Source organism: Peromyscus eremicus, chromosome 18 (assembly GCF_949786415.1).
Source record: "Peromyscus eremicus chromosome 18, PerEre_H2_v1, whole genome shotgun sequence".
Taxonomy (NCBI): Eukaryota; Metazoa; Chordata; class Mammalia; order Rodentia; family Cricetidae; genus Peromyscus; species Peromyscus eremicus.
The window spans coordinates 45,955,869-45,978,970 of record NC_081434.1 but is presented as its reverse complement, the minus strand read 5'-3'; the positions used below and the strand labels follow the sequence as shown (position 1 = coordinate 45,978,970).

Below are 23,102 nucleotides of genomic sequence, written 5' to 3'. Positions count from 1 at the left end.
CCAAAGCTTCCCAAGTCGGGCTTGTTGATCACTACCACCCACAGGCCACTAGCCACATGAGAAACAGCCTCTGAGGCCACTTCCCAGGGAGAGCTGAGTTCAGCAAAAGCTGCATGGCATTCTCACTTTCTGAGATTGAGGTAGCCAGCCTTCTGGATGAGGTTCCTGTTGATCTGTGATGTGGCCACATCCATGTCCGGAGTGTAAACAGATTCATCGACTGAAAGCAACTCTTGCTGGGACAAGCGCATTTTGTCTGCCTCAGCTTCCAGTTCCACCTGAATGCTTAAGACAGAAGGTTGCAGGTCAGCCACTCTCCACGGGCCAGCTCACCACTCCTAAGCCACAAGGCGGCAGGGCCTGCTTCACCCACTGATGGATGCTTTCTGCATTACAGACGGAGCCACCAGCTTCCCAGGTAGCACAGCTTTCCACCCTCGACCTATGTCCAGAAAGCTGCATTACCAGAAGTGATACTGGTTCAGGGGGACCACACTCAGATCTGCTAATGCAGATCGTAGGAGCCGCTCTGGGACCCCATCCTCAGGGTCTTGACATATAGGGCCTAGGAAAGACCCCTAAGTGAAGGAATGGAACAACACTGTCTAGCTCAGGGTTTGAGAAGACTATGAGAGACAGGAATGGCCAGGAAATACCAAGAAGAAGCCAGGGCTTGTTCTGTAACCATCAAACTGCCCTGGGGTGGCACAGGCTCACTGGTCAAGGGTCAGTGACCAGGTTCTGGTGTGACAGTCCTGGCTTCGCATGCTGTATGCTGACATGTAGAAAACTGGGAACTTTTCCTTCCAACAGGAGCTGTTCTTTATTCTTTTGGCCTCACCTGACTCTCACCTACTGTTGACAGAGGTAGGTTATAAAGTCTAGGACAGAAATGCCAGACAGCCCACACATCTGAGAATGCAAATGAGAAACAAGGAGTCCCACTTCACATGAAGTTACACAAGAGGACAGAACCATGGCAGGGGGAACCAGGCAGACGTGCAGCAAAGTCACCCCGACCAGTGCCTCAGGATTTTCTCTTCTCTCAGCTTGACCATTTCACCCAGCTGTTGTTGAGTGTTTGGTTTTTCTGACATTTGAATTCTCCACTGAAATGGTGCGGCCTGCTACTCACTGCAAGGTGGAGAAGGGTGTGTGTGTGTGTGTGTGTGTGTGTGTGTGTGTGTGTGTGTGTGTGAAAGAGGTGTGTGTGTGTGTGTGTGTGTGTGTGTGTGTGAGAGAGAGAGAGAGAGAGAGAGAGAGAGAGAGAGAGAGAGAGAGAGAGAGAGAATGAGAATATATTGTGTGTATTTTAAGACAGGGTCTCACCATGTGGACCATACTGACCTTAACTCACAGACAGCTGCCTATGTCTGCTTCCCAAGTGCTGGGATTAAAAGTTTGTGCCCCGCCCCCCCAAAAAAAGCTGGGCGGTGGTGGCGCACGCCTTTAATCCCAGCACTCGGGAGGCAGAGCCAGGCGGATCTCTATGAGTTTGAGGCCAGCTTGGGCTACCAAGTGAGTTCCAGGAAAGACGCAAAACTACACAGAGAAACCCTGTCTCAAAAAACCAAAAAAATAAAAAAATAAAATAAAAGTTTGTGCCGCCACACCCAGGCAAGGTGGAGAATGGAATAAGAGGAAAACCACAGTACAGGGTTCTAAAGGAGGCAGTCAGTGGACAGACCCCACTCAGGCTCTCCAGCTTGTGTGGCTAAGTATTGTGGGATAATCTTTTTGTACACTGTGAAGAAGTGTCACTCTGATTGGTTTAATCAAACCTGAACAGTCAATGGCTAGGCAGGATTTCCAGGCACAGAGGATGCTGGGAAGAAGAGTGAAGATGAAAGGAGACCCAGCGGAAGCAGGACAGCAGGGTGGACAGCACACAGATGAGGTATATGATTAATAGAAATGGGTTCATCTAAGTTATAAAGAGCTAGCTAGAAACAAGCCTAAGGTATCAGACAGAGCTTTCATAATCAACAAGTTCCTATGTCATGATTTGTGAGCTGGTGGCCCAAAGAAAAATCCGATTACAGGTAAGAATAGCCTCTTGAAAGAGGACTGTTTCCTCAAGAGATGTGCTCCTGTGCACCAGTGTGTCATCTGGCACACAATTCAGGGAGGTTTTAGTAGCTGCTTTGCTCTCTCCAACCTCATATACACAGTCTCAGAATCCGAAACCAATCAGAAGCTCCGAAGACCCCAAAGAACACAGGAGCAAAGTAACTGCTTCCAACTGCTTCTCTCCAAAGCTGGCATCTCCCTGCATCACCATGGAATTAAGGACTAAACCCCCTAGCTCTTCAGGGTGCCTGGACCTCAACTGGGTTCTGAGAACATGTGAGCACTTAGGGTACCTGTGTCCCCCCACAGGAATATAAAGATTTAGTGCCAGCACCAGATGCTGCCTGAGGCCTCATGTGGGTGGGCTGTACCTGCATGAAATGGGGCAGCAGAAGACCCTCATGCCTAGAGAATAATGGCGGTGATTACTCATTGGCATGTAATTCACATGCTAAGAAAATTAGCTTTCTGCCAGCAACAGTGATGTACACCTTTAATCTCAGCACGTGAGAGGCAGAGGCAGGCAGATCAGAGAGTTTGAGGCCAGCCTGGTCTATATAGTGAGTTCCAGGCCATCCAGAGCTACAAAATGAGATCCTGCCTACAAAATAAAACAAACAAACAAACAAAAAACTAGTAAAACAAACTTCAGCCCTGAGAGACGAGAGAGACCGGGCCCTTTTATAGAGTGACAGGTTCTGTGCTGTCCTGTAGCATCTCAGGAACAGAACAAATTACAAGGGAGAAAGTGGAGTGGGATTTCACAAGCTGCTTCCTGGCATCACTGTAAGTCTGACCTGTCTCTATCTCCGCTGCTCGTCACTGGGTGAGCACTGTGCTGGCTTTCCCAAAGAGCACAACTCCTGTCCCAGCCATGGAGCCCAGTGCTCGGCAATGGCTCTTCAGGGTTCACTCTTCATGTTCAGAGCCTTTGATGGACTTCTGCCTGAATAAACTCCTGCTGGGTCTTCTTAAGCTACTTGACATGTAACAACTTCAAGAAAACGTTCTCATTTTCCCACAGGAAGTAAGAGTCCATACTCACTGTTTTCACTTTGTATTCCCTTTTTGGGGGCAGGTGAGAGGTTCTGAAACAGGGCCTCATGTGCCCCAGGCTAGCCTTGAACTCTGGCCTTCCTGCCTCCTCCTCCTATTTTCTAATTCTTCAACTATAACATGCCCCGCCCCAAACACACACAGCAGTCTTGATAGGTATCAGAGAGTGACATATGCATGCACAGGGTGAAACTAGCCTGCATGTGTGGCCCATGAGCCACCTCAGAGCTCTCCTCATAGAGGCTGCGGAAAAGGGAAGCGGCCCGAGCTGGGGCAGTCCTCCCAACAGGAAAACCATCTGAGGAAAGCTATGGGGTTTTTGAAATGTGCACTCCATGGCTGAACTACAGCTCACTGAAGTAAATACAAAGGCTTGGCATCTTGCTTGTCTACTATGACCCTAGTATGACCCTAGAATTTCCTGCAAAGTTGGAGCAGTTCTGGTTGCTGCTCCCATTAACTTAGAGGGAAAGCTAATCTACAGTTCTCTCACAGGCTCACAGCATGTGACACCTAAACATCGGCAAAGGCGATTCCAACACTGTCAGTACCGGAGTCTTCATGTTGAGAGCACCTCTCCTGCTGGGGGAAGACTGTCTCACAGTTACAGGGTGATGGGACTCTGCTGACCCTCCGAAGGCAGAAGCCTTCCCCCACTCCCCAGTGAGGCTGATTCAGTGGAAAGACAGAAGGACCCCAGGCCCAGCCTGAGAGCAGTATTACCTCTGAACCATGTCTGTAACGGATGATAAGAAACCGTCCATACTTTTGGAGAACATCTCCGCTCCTCTCTTGAAAAAGTTAATCTGAAAGATACAAAGGCAGTATTCTGAACATCAAGGTAATAATTCCCTAATGATGAGATTGTGTAGGGACAAGTGATGTGGCTGCCAGCCCCTTCCTGTGGCAATCTGGCAGCATCCCTCCATCACTTCCATCATTGGTTAGGAATACCTAAGTCCACAGTGTGTTTGTCAGTGGAGAAATGGGAGCCTGGCAACCGTGCTCAAAGGTAGGAGACTCCAGGAATAAAGAAGGGTAGTACACCCTTGGTACATACCAACAGTTTCAATAATCACAACGGACAATCTCTGAACTGCCACCAGCAGCCTTCTCTTCCCTGTTCTAAACCAGTTTTCCATGCAGCACTACGTGGAGATGAACCACGGGACATGCTCAGGACCAGCAGGGCATGGACCGACATTTGATGGAGAATAGCAGGAGGTGTCCGCCCAAGGTGAGGGCTGCCATGTGCCTGAGCACTCACTGGGCCACACACAGCACAGCTGCGGACCTGGGCTAGATGGACAGACGACTTAAGCTCTGACAAAAGGGGAAATTGGGCTAAACTTCCAAGCACAACCTTCAAGGGGATCTGGCATCAAGCAGCTGCTCAAAAGGGTGAGGCACACCTGCTGCGCTCTGGGATGGAAGTTTTCTCTGCCTACGGGAAGCAGCACCTGCGGGACTGGCGAGAGTCAAGGTGGAAAGAAGCTGCAGCTGCTGGCTTTGGAGCTGCGGGAAGGACTTCTTGCTTCCCGTGACTCCGGGGTGACCCTCACTTCCCAGAAGGAGGTCTGGGTGCCCAGCACATGGGAAGGGCCAGGCATGGGAAAGAGAATGCTTCTGGGCATTACATGTTTGCAGCTGCCCAGCCTGAAAAGCTCAACCTGCTTCACTGGTGGGCTTTCCAACATCTGGACCTCAGGTATGAATGGTGCACTTCATGTGCCTGATGACAGGGACTTCACAGCTGTGAACCAAGGTTATGAAGACGAAGCACTCAGCATGGGCATTCTTTACATGTGCCATCTTGGCTCATCTGAAGCGGAGCGTGGCCCGGACAGTGGGCACAGAAACTGAAGTCTCTCCCTGACGAGGCCAGTGGGTGTTATCAGCAGGGTTTCGATACCTTTCCCTCCAGTCCGAGAACACCCTGGGAAAACGTGTTTACCAATGTCCTTAGGTCATCAGAGGGTAAGCACAGGCGATGAGCAGGATTATCGCCATGTCAAGTACACACATGGGATGTTCTGGGCCACTGACCTCTGTTCACATCAACACTGTAAACCCATTTCAGTCCTTGAAATGTCAAATAAGCAAACAATGCTCATCAGCTAATCTTCACCTTCTCAGTCAGCCTTCTGCAGTAGCTGAGCACCTGGGGTTTCCTGTCCTTCCTTGTCCTCCTCTGGAGCACTGCTTTAACCCTTTCGCTTGCTCTCCAGTTACTCTGAGCTCTCTGTGGTGCCCAACCCCAAGCACAGATGAGCAGAGGGGATCTAAAGCCCCGCCCCCTCCTTACCCTGTCAATACCACACGAGGGGTCATTGTATGTGCTCCAAGACCGTACAGGGCTGTTAAGATGGCTCAGCGCACTAACCACCAAGCCTCATGACCAGCTTGGTCCACAGGAGCACATGACAAGAGAAAACTGACTCCTGCAGTTGTCCTATTACTTACTTCCACATGCAGGCCATGACATGTGCACACCCACACACGTACGTAAACACACACACACACACACACAAAATAAATTGGATTTTGGAAAACCTATACAAATGATAAAACCTCAGTACTGAAGCCTGTTTTCTGAGACCCAGAGAAGCCACAACAGAGGCAACACGCCTTCCAAACGGTGAGGGCTGACGTCTGAGCAGTCTCCACAAATGGGCAGGGCTGAGACAAGAGCACACGCTTCTGAGTCACCCAACAGCTTGTTGTCAGGAGTGCTCAGCTGAGAGAGGAACTCCAGCTCTGTGACGACTGAAAAGTTCTGCAGAGAAGGGACGACCAGTCCTGTGTCTTGAATGAGGAGTTTTCAGATGAAAACTGGAATGTTCCTAGTCCTCTAACCAATGCTCCTGCCTCCCAGCAAACGATGGCACGGCTCTGCCCTCCTAGGCCCAGGGGCTGTGTGTGAAGCATCTACCGCTCCTCTCCTCTCCTGTGGCCAATTTACAATCATTTAAAAAGCCTGGCTAGCACCTCCTGGTCACATCCTTTGGGTCCTCTGAGACTGTCCAGACTGCCCAGACTGGAGCTTTTCATCTGAGATGGTAAATACAACCACCCCTGTCCATGCTCCTGGGCCTGGAAGTGAGCAGGGATTACTGCCCCAAGGCAAGGGCAGCGGTCTAGGGAGGGCACACAGGAAGTGAATACAGAGAGCAAGAGCCCAGCACCTAACAACTCTGCCATCTATCGGGGCCAAAGTGCAATAGCTCCAGGAAAAAGGAGGAGCAAGCCGGGCGTTGGTGGCACACGCCTTTAATCCCAGCACTTGGGAGGCAGAGGCAGGTGGATCTCTGTGAGTTCGAGGCCAGCCTGGACTACAGAGTGAGTTCCAGGAAAGGCGCAAAGCTACACAGAGAAACCCTGTCTCGAAAAACCAAAAAAAAAAAAAAAAAAGGAGGGGCAGTCAGCGCAGTGCCGTTCTGAGAAAGCTGGGTGGCTTTGCTGGGGGTTTCAGCCCCCAGCAGGGTTTATTTTTGGATTAGCCATCTTTATTCAGACGACAGAGGCTAGACTGCAGGTATAAGCTGACTTCTCTGAACTCCCCCACCACCATGTAGCAGCTGTATTAGGAAGACAGACAGTTGTGGTTGGCTGCTTAAAGATGTCCAGACCCCCCTTTGCTGAGTGATGCTGATGATGTATTTCTTTTGAAGTATATGTAATTTTAAAATGCATACAAAGTCAGAGATTCTCATGTATGTTTTAAATAATAAATGGTCTTAGAAACATTTGTCCTATCATTTTCAGTTCACAGACTATAAATGACCTAAGATTCTGGGTGCATTTCTCCTGTCCAACATAAAGGTTAACAGTCACAGAGGGGAAAGCAGGTAAAGCTCATGCTGGCCCTGCTACTCATCTGTGCCACAGCAGTTGAGTTCACATCCTTAAACTGCAGCATCTCTGAAGACTCAGTAGCTCACTAACCAGGAGGGAAGAAGCTGATTAACTCCTCCATGCAAGACTTCTGAAAGCACCAGCACACTTTCCCTGTGCTCCAGGAGGGAGCACACTGGCAGGAACTTCAGGGGCATACCATTTGAGAATGACCCAGCCAGGGGAGCCTGACCGTGCAGAGAAGGTTCATGCACACCCTGTCTCCAAGCCAGCCACCCAACTTGGGCGGAGTGAGCCTGCAGTACAGGTTGTAAAAGCAATGTGCACACACTGGGCTCGAAAACCAGCCATGCACGTGGGCAGAAAGCTGCAACCCGGACTTGCTTTCTTGGGTAGAGACAGGCAGACAGGCTCGTCCCTAAGGGAGGCTTGGGATCGGGCCACAGCTTCCTGAACATACGGTCTCCCAGGTCAAGCCCAGCTGGAAGCTTCTCCTAAGAGCTGGGCCCCGGGAACTTTCCCAGGACACTGTGCACCTGTCTCTGTGACAATGCTTCCACTTCTCCTTACCACTGCTTCGGGTTCCCTCTCCTGGGGAAGGGGCTCCTACCTGTCCGTGGGCAAAGCCTATCAAGGGTTCCATCATGGCCATCCGCTTGCGGTACTGTAGCGCGTTGAGGGCGCAGTAGTACTGCAGGGATGACAGGTGCTGTTTCCGCCGGGCAGATGCCACCTCTTTCCCAACTTCAGCCTTCACCTGGGGAAAGCAAAAGGAAAACTTCAAGTTGCCCATTGGGTCTAAGAATTCTGCAAGAGCACAAGAACTCAGACACATTTCAGGGCAAACACTTTCATGACATAAAGGCATGGGGATAAGGTTCCACCTTGGCTTAACAAGAAATGCCAATGAAAACTCCAAAGTGATAGCACCTCAGTCCCCAAGACTGTATGAGGCAAAGCCAGTAACGCTGCCACTTGGGAAAACGGTACAGCAGCAGGTACCAAAAACCACACACATTTTGGTTCATGCAAAAGTCTGGAGTCCTAGGAAGTCATTTAGCTCAAGGAAACAGAAACCCAGCTGGAAGCTCTCCTAAGAGCTGGGCCCCAGGAACTTTCCCAGGACACTGGGAAATGATGTAACAGAAGTAAGAATTGTATGCATGAAGATTCAGTCGCCTCTGGTGGCAGAGCAGGAGTCAGCACCATGCAGAAGCCAACCAGCACATCATTAGCATTGACAGTGGTTCCACCCTGGTGCTTTAGATGGTGAAGAGATCCGCACACGAGGTGCAGAAAAACTTGCGGGTCCAGACACAGGAACCAGGAAGAGCTCCATCACACAGCATCAATGCTACAAGTCTACAGAAGTCACAAAAGGAGCTGAGGTGGATGAGATGACTCTGAGGAACACTCACCCTTTCGTTCTCCTTTTTCTTAGGGAGCCTGCTGTATTTTGCCATTGAAAGGTCATGCTCTGAAAATAAAAGATATGTGAGCATCCAGAAGGGTCAAAAGGCAAGAACACTGGTTGTCTAACCCCTGCCACCACTAAACTCATGCACACCCCAAGCCAATGAACCCAAAACGGAAAGATGCCTACCATTGCTGGCGAGTCCAAAGAGATCCTTCAAAGTGCTCACTTCTGAACAGGGGAAACAAAAACATGTTAGAGCGAAGAGGACGGAACCACGTGGAGCCAGAGCTCTGCCTTCCCCAGAGGATCAGGGCACATGCTCTGCCCACAGCCCCTCAGTCCTCAGCTCCCACAGGCCCTGATGGTGGCAGTGGCACCTCACACCCAGGGACATGTAAAGGACATGGATTCCTGAGGATGGGTGACAGGGCACGGTCAGGCACCTGTCCTGGAAATCTGGCCTACGAGCTGAAGCCCTCCACTGTCTGAGAACATGGTCGTTTACCACAGGGGAGTACCGTATGGCCCAGGTTCCTGCTGGCACCACTGTAGAAATCTCATTTATTAGTCACTGTTGGACACGGGGCTTATGCTAGTGAAAAGTGGCACAAACTGGTATACCGCACAGCCACCAGCCAACACCAATAACTATGACCCCACAGCATGGCACTGCACCCATCATCCACCAAGACGGCTTAACAATCCCCACAATGACAAAAAAGGTCACCACGAGAATGAAACTGAAGAATCCAGAGACAGAAGCTGAAGGAGTGACAGTCCTTCTCATCTCATCTACCTTCCTAACAGTCCATGCCACTCTGTCACACAACAGAACACTGTAAGCTCTATGCTACCTCTCAGTTGGTGTGCAGAAGGCCTCAGTCTCCCTTTCCCGGGGTTGCGCTTCCCCTCGTACATTTCCCTTTCTCCGCTCTCACTTTCTCTTAGAGTAGAGCTGTCTTTGAACACCTGTTGGGATCTCATGCTCTCCTCGGTGTGCTTTCGCTGGGGACGACGACGGATAAAAGGCGGCAAAGGCAGCTGTGGGGACGCTGGTCTGACACAGCGAGGTGAAGGCAGGAGGAGCCCAGGTTCAAGGCCAGCTCGAGCTACAAACTTAATGGCTCAGTTAAAAGCACCCGCTGCTCTTTCAGAGGACCCAGGCTAGGTTCCCAGCACCTACACAGCAGTCCACAAGCATCTATAACTCCAGTTCTAGGGCATCAGATGCCTTCTTCTGACCTCTGTAGACACCAGGTGCACACATATATGCATTCATTCAGGCAAAACACCCATACATATAAGATAAAAGTCAATTTAAAATTTAAAAGGCAGTAAAATATACGCTAAGGAACTGTCTAAGCAGACAGGGACCAGACTCACATTCGGCTGGGGCTGAATACTTCAAGCTCATGTTTTTGTGCCATGAGAAAAGAATGATTTGATTTGGTTTTCATAGATGAGAAACTTCTGTTTTTACTAATTGAACAATTTTATTCTCCTCTAGGCAACTGTAACTCAGATGCTAGCTCACGGAGGTTGGTAAGGAGGGTCACGGTAACAGGGCTGTGGCATGCTCAATCTAGGCTGTCCCACATACTATGAGTCAGACCTGCAGCCTAGCAGACACATTACTTCTTTTTTCTTTTAGGTTTTTGAGGCAAGGTCTCACGTAGCCTAGGCTGGCCTCATACTTGGTCTGTAGGCAAAGATGACTGTGAACTCCTGATCCTCCTGATTGTATCTCTCAAGCCTGGGATTACAGGCGTGCACCGTCAAACCTGTCTATGACTTCGTATTGTTTAATTATGAAGTGTTAGGGCTGTCAAAACAGCCATGGGTGGAGCTTACAGCAAGCAGCTCAACCACTGTCTCAACTCGGGAGACACAGGACAGCAGGAGAAAAATCCATTTTCAATATTTGCCCTCACAATCACTATAGCTTTTCCACTTAGAAAACAGTGTAAGGTTACATACGTTTTAAATTAAGGGTTTTTTTTAATGAGTATGGGTATTTTGCTTGCATGTATGTCTGTGTACCACAAACATGCCTGGTGCCCACAGAGGCCAGAAAAGGGTGTTACATCTCCTGCAACTGGAGTTATAGACAGCTGTGACCACCATTTGGGTGCTGGGTACCAAACCTGGGTCCTTTGCAAAATTAGCCAGTGCTCTCCACTAAGCCATATCTTTTTATATTTATATTTTAATTTAAGGTTATAGATTGAGGTTGTATGTTCTTTTAGTCAGCCTTCTCAACTACAGTTCTTGTTTGAATGTTCACAGATTTTCATTTCTCTGTGCAGGGACCATGCAATCTTCTCTCTATGGTTCTAATAATTGTACATAATTCTTTATTCTCTAAGTAATAAACAAAATAACTACACCAGCATTAGGACATTCTGATTCAGCTTCCTATTACCAAGTTTTTAAATAATCCTTTTTAATATTCGCTTGGACTACTTTTGATTTCAAATACATCTAAAATTACTGTAAGGTTCTATTTCTGTGTAGGAACTGAAATTCATCTAAAAGGCTACCTATGTGTGGGTACCAGTCAGATTTCCTCACTCCCCACTGAGCTTCGTAGGAGCGTGCTCACAGCTGTACCCTAAAAGCCCCTGCATACCCACATCAGCACCCTCCACAGAGAAGGCCTGGCATCACCCTCTCTTCCCTCCAAGCTTCCACTTCACGGTCCAAAGCATTCACGGTTCCCAGAACAGTTGCCTCCGTTCATGATACATGCCTGGCATCACTGTCCACTCAGCAAACATTTATAGTTCACTCAAAATCCGCTGCCGCACCAGAAGCTTCCCTGAAAGCTTCCCTAAGCCCCTAGGCCCAGGAAGTCCACAGGCCCTGTGGTGCTTTCTCCAGTCCTTGGCCTCGCTCTGTGGCATTACAATGATCTGCCTCCACGTCTGTTTTATTTGCCTGTGGCCTCCCTTGGGTGAGCCAGGAATGTGCAAAACCAAGAAAAGTTTGCTGAATGAAATTGCTTTAAAAAAGCATTCTTGCCGGGCGGTGGTGGCGCACGCCTTTAATCCCAGCACTCAGGAGGCAGAGCCAGGCGGATCTCTGTGAGTTCAAGGCCGGCCTGGGCTACCAAGTGAGTTCCAGCAAAGGCGCAAAGCTACACAGAGAAACCCTGTCTCGAAGAAAAAAAAAAAAAAGCATTCTTGGTGGCACACGCCTTTAATCAGCTCTTGGTGAGTTCGAGGCCAGCCTGGTCTACAAAGCGAGTTAGTTCCAGGACAGCCAGGGCTACACCAAGAAACCTTACCTCAATGAAAGCAAAAAACAAAACAAACAAAAAAGCATTCTGGACAGCCACGAGTTGAAAGGACTGGGCACAGTCAGAATCACTGTTAACAATTCAGAAGGCAGCTGCACTGAGCCTGCTACTTTACCTGTGAGATCCTTTTCTCGAAACTGTATAACAGGTAGAACCATAGTGTCTGCCAGCTGCTTGGCCAGCTCTGTGTGGAGACCATTGAGCTGAAAGCAAAAGGACTGAGTTGAGAAAATGACACACGTTACTGCTGACATGGTTTCACTCCAGCAGGCAGCACCAGACACTTCTGTGTGCCTCAGTGGCTCGGCTGGATGTCCTCAATGCACACTCTCTTAAAACATGGAACGAGGTAGGACTAGAGGGCTCTCACTACGGCATCAGTGAAGCTTGCTAAAGGCATCTCCGGCTCAACAGTCCTCTTTGCTTCCTGTGCAAACCCTAGCTCTGTGTTCTCAGATGGGGCCACACCCTCCTAGACACACAGTGCACTGGCTGGCACCGAATGCAGTTGCCGGCAGGACTCTGTGCCTTGCCACCTCACAGGCCTGTCAGCAACCTCACTCACGAGGGCGGTAGCCACACCAGAAAAACCAGCCTGCTGGGAACTGACTTGGATTGGCTTAACCCCACACCCGGCGGAGGCCAGGAGATCCGTGGAGGAGACAGAGGATGATGCCATCAGTGCTACCATCTGTGTGCCAGCTCTCCAGGTTGTACACCTGGTTGTTCACTCATCCTGTGAATTAGGGCCATTTGCAATCCCCATTTTACCCACAGGCAAATAACTCTCTAATCCAGATCACAAATGAATGCCACAGCTGGGATGTAACCGTGCTAGAAATCCAATCACTCTCCACACACAGCACACAAGTGTGCTCTGTGTCACAATGCTGCCCAAACCACACATCCTAGACTAGGCACCAGTGATGACCAGTGGAAGGGATGTGCCCAGTGTGGATGACTGGGGGCGAGCAGCTCACGATCACTTTTGTAGTCAGCTGTCACAAGGCTGCCTTCAACAGTGACAGTAGTCAGCAAGGACACTGCCCTGTGCATGCATGTCTACAGGGTTGCCCTCTGGGGTCATGGGTTAAAGATCTAAGATCAACCCTCTGCCAGCTAAGGAATACCAGTAGTGTCTCCTTATCTCAGCCCAGCTGAAGTGTGGCAGCTTTCTTCTGATAGGAAAACAAGAAGACGGCCGTATCAGTCAGTTCCACTGGGGTTGGAGGGCTGAGATTTTTCCTAGAATGACTGCAGTAAGAAATGGAATGTTTTTCATCAACAGCTAATGAACATCAACAAGCACAGTCCGCCTCCCACCCTGTGCTTCCAGATGCTCTAACAGGAAATGGTGACACACACTGTGAGAAGGAGGGAACTCAGAGGAAACTTCTGAATGACTCACAAGAAAGATCTCATTCCAGGACATCTATTAAATGGGCCACATAGGTCTCTCCTGTCTGCTCAGTTGTTTTCCAGGGTCGGCTGGCTCAGCTTTACCGATTCTGGCACAGATAGGGAAACTATCTCAGAAGCTATTCTCTTCTCATACCTGCACCCGCTTGGCAGCAGCCTAGTCTAGACATCAAGAAGCTGTGTGACCTGCAGACCCCGCAACACTCCCATCAAGAGAACCACACTGCTCCCCAGAAGACATGAGTAGACTGTAAGCTGGGCATCCCAGCCACGGCAGCTGACAACTAGCCTCCCTTCCTTAGTGACTCTCCTGTACTTATGAACATACGTGATTTTGATGGAAATATCCTGCTGCCTCCCTGTGTTATTTACCCACAACTAATAACTGTGTAAATTGAGTAAATAAATTCTCCACACCTTTCAAAAATCACTTTGCTACTCTATAATTAATTTTAATAGATTCTACATCCATTTCAATATATTTTTACACTTATTCACTGTGTGCTCATGCATGTGTTTGTGTGTGTGCATATACACAAGCCACAGCACACCTGTGGAGTCTCTATGTGTGTGTGTATATACACAAGCCACAGCACACCTGTGGAGTCTGGGTGTGGTGTGTGTGTGTGTGTGTGTGTGTGTGTGTGTGTATACAAGCCACAGCACACCTGTAGAATCTGGGTGTGTGGTGTGTGTGTGTGTGTGTGTGTGTGTGTAAGCCACAGCACACCTGTGGAGTCTGGGTGTGTGGGGTGTGTGTGTGTGTGTGTGTATACAAGCCACAGCACACCTGTGGAGTCTGGGTGTGTGGTGTGTGTGTGTGTGTGTGTGTGTGTGTGTACACAAGCCACAGCACACCTGTAGAGTCTGGGTGTGTGGTGTGTGTGTGTGTGTGTGTGTGTGTGTGTGTGTGTGTGTGTGTATACAAGCCACAGCACATCTGTAGAATCTGGGTGTGTGGGGTGGGGTGTGTGTGTGTGTGTGTGTGTGTGTGTGTGTGTGTGTGTGTGTACAAGCCACAGCACACCTGTAGAGTCAGAGAACCACTTTAGAGTCAGCTCTCTCCTTCTATCACGTGGGCCCAGGCACTGAGCTCTAGTCCTGAGACGTAGCAGCAAATGCCCTTACCCACTGAGGCATCTTGCTGGTCTGCCGACATAGTTTAAAGAGACCCCAGGTGTGACAACTAGCTTCAATTTGATAGGTTTGCAATCACTGTGGAAAGAAACCTCCAGGCATGTCTGTGATGAAGTTTCCATGTTGATTTATCTGAAAAAGGAAGAGCGTCCAGACTGCCGAGCCCAGGAAAGTGGTGGACCCAGAGAGGGGGGAAGCTCTGTGCCCCTCTCCATATCCTGCTGACGAGTCATTGCATCTGGCTGATCATTGTGTCCTTCATATCTCTTAATATAACCATGACCATCGTGAGTCCCTGAACCATGACCCATTCTTACAAATGACTGACCCCAATGTACAGCCAGTTAGTCAGAAGGCCCACAGCCTGGCCTTACAACTGGCACCTGAAGTCAGGGCAGGTTTGTAGGACTGGGCCCTTCATTGTGGGACCCAAGGCTTCCTGCAGGAGCTGTAAGTACAGCGGGGAAAACAGTCTGGTGGTCCTTTCCCCACTGTTCAGTGGGACATGATAAAAATCTCAGAACCGTATGGCCTGTTTACTTCTGTCTCCAATGCCTTCCACAAAGCCCCGTGCAGGCGGCCTGGCACTGTGGTAAATGGCAGTGTAGTGATTGAGTGGAATGCAACTGGTCCAGAACCACTGAGGCTCAGTGCCTGGCCACAGCATGTGCTGTCCTGCTTATTCCACCCTGTTTACTCTGACAGCCACTCTGCAGACTCTCTGAAAGCTGGAGCTTCTACATCGCAGGGCCGCAGAAGGTCTCCTGGTACCAAGAGTACTGGAGCTCTGAGGGTGTCTTTAAAAAACAGTGCTGAAAAGGATAACCAGGCTACAACCCACAGCTCCAAAGAAGCTAGGTAACAAGGAGGACCCTAAGAGGGACTCGTGGATCATTCTGGGAATGGGAAATGGATGAGATATCCATGAGTAAACTGGGGGCTGGGTGGGGGGCAATAGAGGGTAGGGGATGGGGGATGAGAACATGAGAGAACGGGATGGTCGAGCTGGGGAGGGACAGAGTGGGAGAGCAATGAAAGAGATATCTTGATAGAGAGAGACATTATGGGGTAAGGGAGAAACCTGGTACTAGGGAAGTTCCCAAGAATCCACAAGGACAACCCCAGATTAGACTACTAGCAATAGTGGAGAGGGTGCCTGAACTGGTAATCTGAACCCTGGTAATCAGATTGGTGAATACCCTAGCTGTCATCATAGAGCCTTCATCCAGTAACTGATGGAAGCAGATGCAGAGAGCCACAGGCAAGCACCAGGCCGAGCTCTAGAAGTCCAGTTGAAGAGAAAGGGGAGGGACTATATGAGCAAGGGGCATCAAGATCATGATGGGGAAATGTACAGAGACAACCAAACCAAACTAGTGGGAACTCATGAACTTTAGACCAACAGCTGTGGAGTCTCCATGGGACTGGACTAGACCCTCTGCATAAGTGAGACAGTCATATAGCTTGGTCTGTCTGAAAGGCCCCTGAGAGTGGCATCAGGATCCATCCCTGGTGCATGAGCTGGCTTTTTGGAGCCCATTACCTATGATGGGACACCTTGCACAGCCTTGATGCAGCGGGGAGGGGCTTGGACCTGCCTCAACTGAATGTACCAGGCTTTGTTGACTTCCATGGGAGGCTTTACCCTTTTGGAGGAGGGGGATGGGGATCAGGAGGAAGGCTGGGGGCAGGGGAGCAGGAGGATCCGGAGGGGAAGGGAAACTGTGGTTGGTATGATAAAATGAAAAAAACTTATTAAAAAATGTATATAAAAACAAAACAAACAAACAAACAAAAAACAGTGCTGAAATCAAACATCAAACCCAACACCTGTGTTACAGCACTGAGCTATATCCCCAGCCCACTTATGGTTTTTACAACTAAAATTTATGTAATTTCCTTTAACAATGACTTCACACAAATACAATATAGTCACAAGAAAAGGTGTATGTAATCTTTTGTAATGGGTTGCACTGGGCCCCCATCAAAGGACACATCCACCTGGAACACAGGACATGGGAGCACGTGGAAACAGGGTCTCTGCAAATGTAATCTGGGATCTTAAAATGAAAGTACCCTGATTTTCCAGGTGGCCGGAGTCAGTGACGTCGTCTTTATAAGAAAAGACACAGACAGAAGAGAAGCACAGACGACAGGGAGGCCACACGAAGTCACAGGCAGACCTGAGGGCTGCTGCCATAAGCCAAGGCACAGCAGAGTCCCCAGCAGCTGCCCAGAGGGAAAGAAGACTTCCACCTAGGCCCTACAGGAGTGTGGTCATGCAGAGAACTTGAGCTCGTCTTCTGTCTTTCAAGACTTCAAGAGGATAAATTCCTATTATCTGAAGCTATCTAGCTGTGGAAACATGTCAAGGCAGCCCAAGAAACCAGGAAACTGAGTGCTCAGAAGTCCTTGTGGTCTATTTTCTCTCCAAAAAGCAAACACAGTGCTAATACCACCTCTATTATGGACAGCACCTCAGAAACCTGAGGAGGTGTTCTCGAATGCAGAGGGGCCAGAATAGGACGAAAGAAAGTTCATAGAGAAAAATTTTCCATGCCTCACCTCATCCATCACTTTGGAAAAATAATGTAGTGTAGAAATGACTTCTTCATCGCCTTTGCCTAGAGCAAAATTCTAGGACAAGAGAATGAAAAAATCCAGGTGTTAAATGAATGCAGGAATTTACTCCAGAAACTCACCCACAAACCCCCACACTGGCACCCACTCCCTTTCTTCTCCCAGGGCACACCCTGTCAGGCTCCCTGACAGGTGTACCAACCCTCCCTGGCCACGCCTCTCTGTCTGCACAGGATGATATCTAGGGTTCTGTCCCCAATGGTGACACCGAGTGGCTCCGTCTTCCTGGAGACCAGGGACACTCATGGGGAGTGGCTCCGTCTTCTTGGAGACCAGGGACACTCATGGGTAGTTGATTGGCTCCAGGCTTCTCACAGAGGCTTTGGGAAGAGCCCAGTTACATTTTATCAATTAGAAAGGATAAAAGGAAAAAAGAAAGGGAGAGAGAAGGGAAGGCTGCGGGAGGGCACAGGGACCTTCGGAGGGGCCTTTCAAAGGGACCGCCTGGGTCCTGAGCACAAACTGCACAGTGCAGCACCATCAAGTTACCTGTTTTTCATATGCCAGGAGCTGCTTCGAAAGCTGCTGAGTGGCCAGGCACATTTCGTTCTGTAGGGGGAGAGAAAAGCAAGTGCGTCAGTTTTACAGGCCACCTCAGAGCAGCCTTGACAAGGAGTGTGTGAGCCGGGGAAGTGATCGTTCTTCTTTCTAGACAGAGTCTCACTATGTAGCCCAGGCTGTCCTGGAATTCACAAGCCTCCTTCCTCAGCACACTGGGATTATAGGTTTGGACCACCACACCTGGCAAAATTTGTCCAGGCAATATTTAGAGGTCAACTAAGGCATATCAAAAGCCTAAAGCTTGCTTTAGAACAAACTGCTCCTTCTGGTTATTCAGTCAGTAAACAAAGGAGTGAGCGGACACTATCCCAGTCATGGATGTAGGAGGGAGGGGGACATCAGAACAGGGGCTACATGCAAGATAACGACTGCAAAGGAAAGGCCCTGGGTGCACCAGGAGTGCCAACACCAGGATCTCACTGGACTCTACGGCAGGATGCCTAACGAAGCAGACCCTGCAGGGAGCCAGGGAGCTGGCCAGGTGCAGCAGCTTTCCAGAGGGGGACCCGGCCCTGGGGAGCAGCTCTCAAGAGCTGCCTGTGGATGGCAGCTGCAGGCTGCAGAGCGCAGAGGCAGCAGAGGCAGGCAGTCACATGCAGACTCAGAGCCCAGCCCTGGGACCTGGCACCAATGACGGCTGTGACGGAAGCATGGTCATCCCCATGTTCCAGAAGACCAGGAAAGCACTGCTTGGGGAGCTAAACTGCCCTGCAAGGTTCTTATGCTGGTTCAGTGCCCATCCTGTCCCCAAGCCTGTCACCTTCCTGCCTCTGGCTCTAGCAGCTGACCCATTGTTGTCCTATGACCAATGCAGCAGACCTAGAACGTAAGTCTCCTGCTGCTAAAGCTATGTTCAAGCTGCTCTCCTGTTGAGGAGTATTCCTAAGATGGTGCCAGAGCACAGTATGTCCCAAGGTGACTTTTGTGGCCTTGGCCTCCACTCATTCTTTCTCTGGGCTGCTTGTTTTTTCAAGGACAAGTCCTACACTCAAGGGGACCTTTTTTTTTTTTTAACTTTGCACGGGTGTCCTCTACCTGACCCATCAGAGACAAAACCCATTTTCTGGGACTTTCTCAACAGAACAGGCTACAGTTCCCCGGCTACCTCCATCTGCCCTATGGAGCAGGCAAGACGATAAAACACCACAGCTCTCTCCCTCTTTCCCAGAATATAGTCCCACGCAGTTCCACGCTTCAGCTGCCTTACCCTGCCCTGCGTGCTGCTCCTTTGGGACCGATCACAAGTGGCAGTTACAGGGTCAAGGAAGCAGGTGAACACACACACACAGAGGACTCCATCCTTTGCTTAGATGGGGCAGGCAACAGTTCTTGGCACAGAGCGGCCATTCAACATGTTTGATGAATCAGTGTATGAAAAGGTTAAAAGATTCACCTAAACTCCAAATTTAAAACAATACCTGCAATCAAACTGTGAGCAAAATTTCCTAACTATATAGGGTCACATTACAAATGGCAAAAAAAACACAAAGGCCGGATGAAGACGTGGCTGATCCTCCATCAACAGCAGCAATGTTCTGAAGAGAAGGTCTCCTCCATGGGTTACACAAAAAGTTCCTTGCTTTGAGTAAGATGGGCATGTCTGCCGGGCGGTGGTGGCGCACGCCTTTAATCCCAGCACTCGGGAGGCAGAGCCAGGAGGATCTCTGTGAGTTCGAGGCCAGCCTGGTCTACCAAGTGAGTCCCAGGAAAGGCACAAAGCTACACAGAAACCCTGTCTTGAAAAACCAAAAAAAAAAAAAAAAAAAGATGGGCATGTCTGAGGCTGGCATCTGCCTAAGGCGGTCCCCTGTGGGCTGGGATTTACATACTCAAAAATCATAAAATAGCAGCTAATACTGACAGGGTGCTTAGTTCACACCAGAAACTATACTGTATGTGCTACCTTGCTAATCTCGGTATCCCTGTAATGCAGTTTGAGTATCTATTTTTATTTATGTGTAAGTGTGTGTGTGTGTGTGTGTGTGTGCAGATGTCTGCAGATGCTCGTGGAGGCTGGAAGAGGGTGTCAGGCCCCTCGGAGCTGAGTTACAGGTGGTTTGGAACACCCAATGTGGACGCTGAGAACCAAACTTGGGTCTTTCTTAACTGCTGAGCCACCTCTGCAGCCCCTCACAGGACAGGTCTGAATGACTAACAACTTTACAGATGAGGCAGAGACCGAGCACAGAGAGCCTGAGCTGCCTGCCCAGTGTCACACAGTTGGTGACATGGCAGGGACATGAGTCCAGGCCTCTCTAGTTCTCAACTCCACTCTGTTTTTCACAATCTCTTTCTTCGGTATCTCACTGAAACTCAGGCTGGCCTCTAACTTGCTATGTAGTTAAGGATGACAAACTCCTAGTCTTTCTGGTTCCACCTCCCACGACTCCCAACACTTTCTTCATTCTACAGTAGTGCTCCCCCATACCGAAGTCTTCGAGAAGCAGTCAACAAACATGGTAATAACCCTCTGACACTCCACCAAGCAAGGCCTGCATTCTCAATGCTTCTGTCATGTGCTCTGACACGTGCTCGGAATATAACTGAAACCCTGCTAGGGAGCTGCTGTGAGACTGAGGCCATTCTGAGCGGACAGCACTCAGGTGCCAAGGACACAACTCCGCAGGACCTTGAGGAGGTAGGACACAGCACACAGAGCACAGGAGCTGCCTGCCATAGTGACTGGGGACAGCCGCCCACTGCCAGGTCTCCTCAAAATGCTTTCAGTCTGTTTGGCATATCAGGCAATGGAGTTACTGTTCCTCCCACAGGAGCTCACAAAAGGCGTGCCTGCCCCTGCCAGAACTGAGCATCGGCTAGTGAACCTATACCCTGGGAGCTGACAAAACCTGTGAAACTGGGGCTCAGGCCAATTTTCAGCCAATATGCAAGTGGCAGGTCTCAGAGGGCCTCTTGTTAGGAACACAAAGACACACTTTGCTGGGAACTAGACAGCAAGAGAGGTGGCTCCGCAGTTAGGTTCTGATGGAGTTCTGAGAGTAAACATCATGGTGTGTGTGTGTGTGTGTGTGTGTGTGTGTGTGTGTGTGTGTGTGTTTGGAACCCAGGGCCTCAACTGTTAGGCAAGGCTCTACCTCTGAGCTACATACTTGACATGTGTCATTCTTTTCGTGGTCTTGCACAACTCTTGGGCCACTGTCTAAGTCACAGGAATCCTTAAAAGACAAGCTGGGGCTAGGGGTGTGGCTCAGTGGCAGAGTGCAGCATAAGAAAAAAAAATACAAGCTGACAAAGGGTTTGCAGACGGTTCCTCCTACATTAAAGAACCTCTTGTCTGTTGCCACGGCAGAGGCGGGGGCGGGGAGGAGCCTGATGGGCATCTGAGCTTCTGGCACAGGAATGCCTACCTCACCAGGCCAGAGAGGCTCACTGCCCACAAGGCCACCTGAAACCACCAATAGCCTCCGTGGGCAGCACCCCCATGGCAGCTAGGAATGGTGAGGCTGAGACCGAGGAAACTCACCTGGGGTCAACCATGGAGAGCCATGTGCTTAGAGGTCTGTTCCTAGTGGCACAGATGTGGCCTGAAGTCAAGAATCTGAGAGGGGCATTCACCCTAGCAGTGAAGACCCACAGTAGGAGCCTAAGATGGACTATGAGAGAAGAAGGTGGGCTGAAGCATGGGAAGGAGGCAGTGGGGTACGCAGATGAGTTGTGGAAGCAGAGTCCCTTGTGGCTGGAGTGGAACAAAGCATGGGTGGAGGGAAGAGCAGACAGAGTCAGGAGATGATGTGAGAACTAATTGAGACACCAAAACACACCCGAGGTGAGCCAGAGTGCCCCAAAAGAACTGCACCTATTCTTGGGGCAAACAGCAGGAAGTGGAGAGGAAGCCAGAGAAAACACAAGTGCCTGGCCTGTACCTAAGAGGACCAGGCACACCGCCATAAAGGCCTCCGAGGCTACATAATGGAGCACTGTGAACCCCACACGCAGACCGGGCAGGGGTTAGCTCTGTGACCACTCAGCTCTGGCCCACACACCCGAAGCTACAAATTGCTTCTCCATCTCAAGCAGGTAAATAAACCTCAGTTTGACTGTCAGGACTGTGAAATGTATTAATTAAAACAATCTGGATTAAAAACTAATGAAAGGAAGACAGTCACTCTGGGTTCAAACACTGGGGCCCACCTCCAACGACTACAAAGTTACCAGGTTCAGAAACCAGGCTTGTTCTATCTGGATGAGAACAAGCCTCTGAGAGAAAACCCAAGCTGCTGCTGCCACTGGTGGAGACCAGTGTGTCCAGAACACAGCACTGAGCCCAAGAGTGACTTCAGGCTTTTCCGGTTCTGCCACGTGTTAGCTGTGTGACCCCAGGCAATCTACACAACTTCTCGGACTCAGATTCTTCCCCAGATGTTATAGCAACCCTATTTTTCTTAGTTAGCTACATGAGATGGTGCACAGGAGGTGCTGACCTGGCGTGTGGCACTTCCATGTGTCTGACTAACAGAAGAGCCCTGTCTTCTATTTACCGGTTTACCTGTGGGAGTCAGATGAAAGACAACTTTCCTTTCAGCACGTGGGTTCGGGGGATTAAACTCAGGACATCAGACTCGGTGGCAAGCATCTTCCCTGCTAGGCCATCTCCCTTCCCAATAACTATGCGTAGTATTTAAATCATTTCACTCCCCTTCTCTCTCATCTTCGATTCAGCTTGAGATTACACTGTTTCCTTGTCCGAAACAGGCTTTTAGGGTGCACAGTTTTCAGATCTGTTTGGGGTGCGCTATTTCTGTACCCCTCAAGTTTGGTGAAGAACAGCTTCATAGCTGGGTGGGGGCACACAACTTTGTTTCAGGCTGGCCAGGGCTTCATGGTAAGACCCCATCTCAAACAAACAATAAAAAAGCAAAAACCCAGACAAAAGAGAACAGCTGCAGAGACAGGAATCGATTAACCTGCTCTGCTGAGGGGAAGGAACAAGCTTTAACATGGTTGTCATTTGAAGAGAAATTCATCAGGGGCTGGAGCTAAGAGCACTCACTGCTCTTGCGGAGGACCAGAGTTTGATTCCCAGCACCCACACCAGGTGACTCTCAATCTCTTATAACTCTAGCTCCAGGGATCCAACACCCTCTTCTGGTTTCCAGGGATACCAACACACACACACACACACACACACACATACACACACACACCACACACAAATAAATAAACATTTTTGAAAACTTTATCTAATTTATTAAAACACTGCCACACAACCAACCAGAGGCTTGTCTTCTGTCAGAGGAGAGAAGGTGGGCACTAAGGACCATCAGTTTTACCAACCCGCCAGCAACAGGCAGCCTTCCTGACCACAGCCACAGCCATCACTCATCTGGCCCCATCCGTATGACAGCTGAGAGGATGATCTAAACAGCTCTCTCCTAAGCCTGAGTCAGTCCAATGTTTAAAAAAACAAAACAAAACAAAAAAACTCTAAACCTACTTAGGAAGGAAGCAATTATCAGACACACAGACTTAAAGCAAGCACCATATCAAATGTATTGAATGCAAAATCTATGCCAACGTAACTGCACACACATCTTTACGTTCTTGTTTAGACACCTCAGGCATTTGAACTTACTTGTCCTGTATTCTGAAAAGCAGCCGAGAGCCCTAAACAACCAGCTTTTGCTCCAT

The 23,102-nt window shown here is 49.5% G+C and overlaps 1 protein-coding gene across 4 annotated transcripts in view; it reads right to left on the bottom strand.

Annotated features, from left to right (window-relative positions):
• Positions 1-23,102, bottom strand: part of Appl2 (adaptor protein, phosphotyrosine interacting with PH domain and leucine zipper 2) — a 48,818-nt gene that overhangs the window by 13,381 nt on the left and 12,335 nt on the right. For all 4 annotated transcript variants that reach the window (XM_059245199.1, XM_059245198.1, XM_059245202.1 and 1 more), the window contains exons 3-10: positions 17,382-17,441; positions 16,818-16,889; positions 11,812-11,899; positions 8,585-8,626; positions 8,400-8,458; positions 7,592-7,738; positions 3,850-3,932; positions 127-285 (exon numbers count right to left, since the gene is read on the bottom strand). In XM_059245199.1, the coding sequence (XP_059101182.1) occupies positions 127-285; positions 3,850-3,932; positions 7,592-7,738; positions 8,400-8,458; positions 8,585-8,626; positions 11,812-11,899; positions 16,818-16,889; positions 17,382-17,441 (710 nt within the window). The remainder of the gene's footprint in view (positions 1-126; positions 286-3,849; positions 3,933-7,591; positions 7,739-8,399; positions 8,459-8,584; positions 8,627-11,811; positions 11,900-16,817; positions 16,890-17,381; positions 17,442-23,102) is intronic.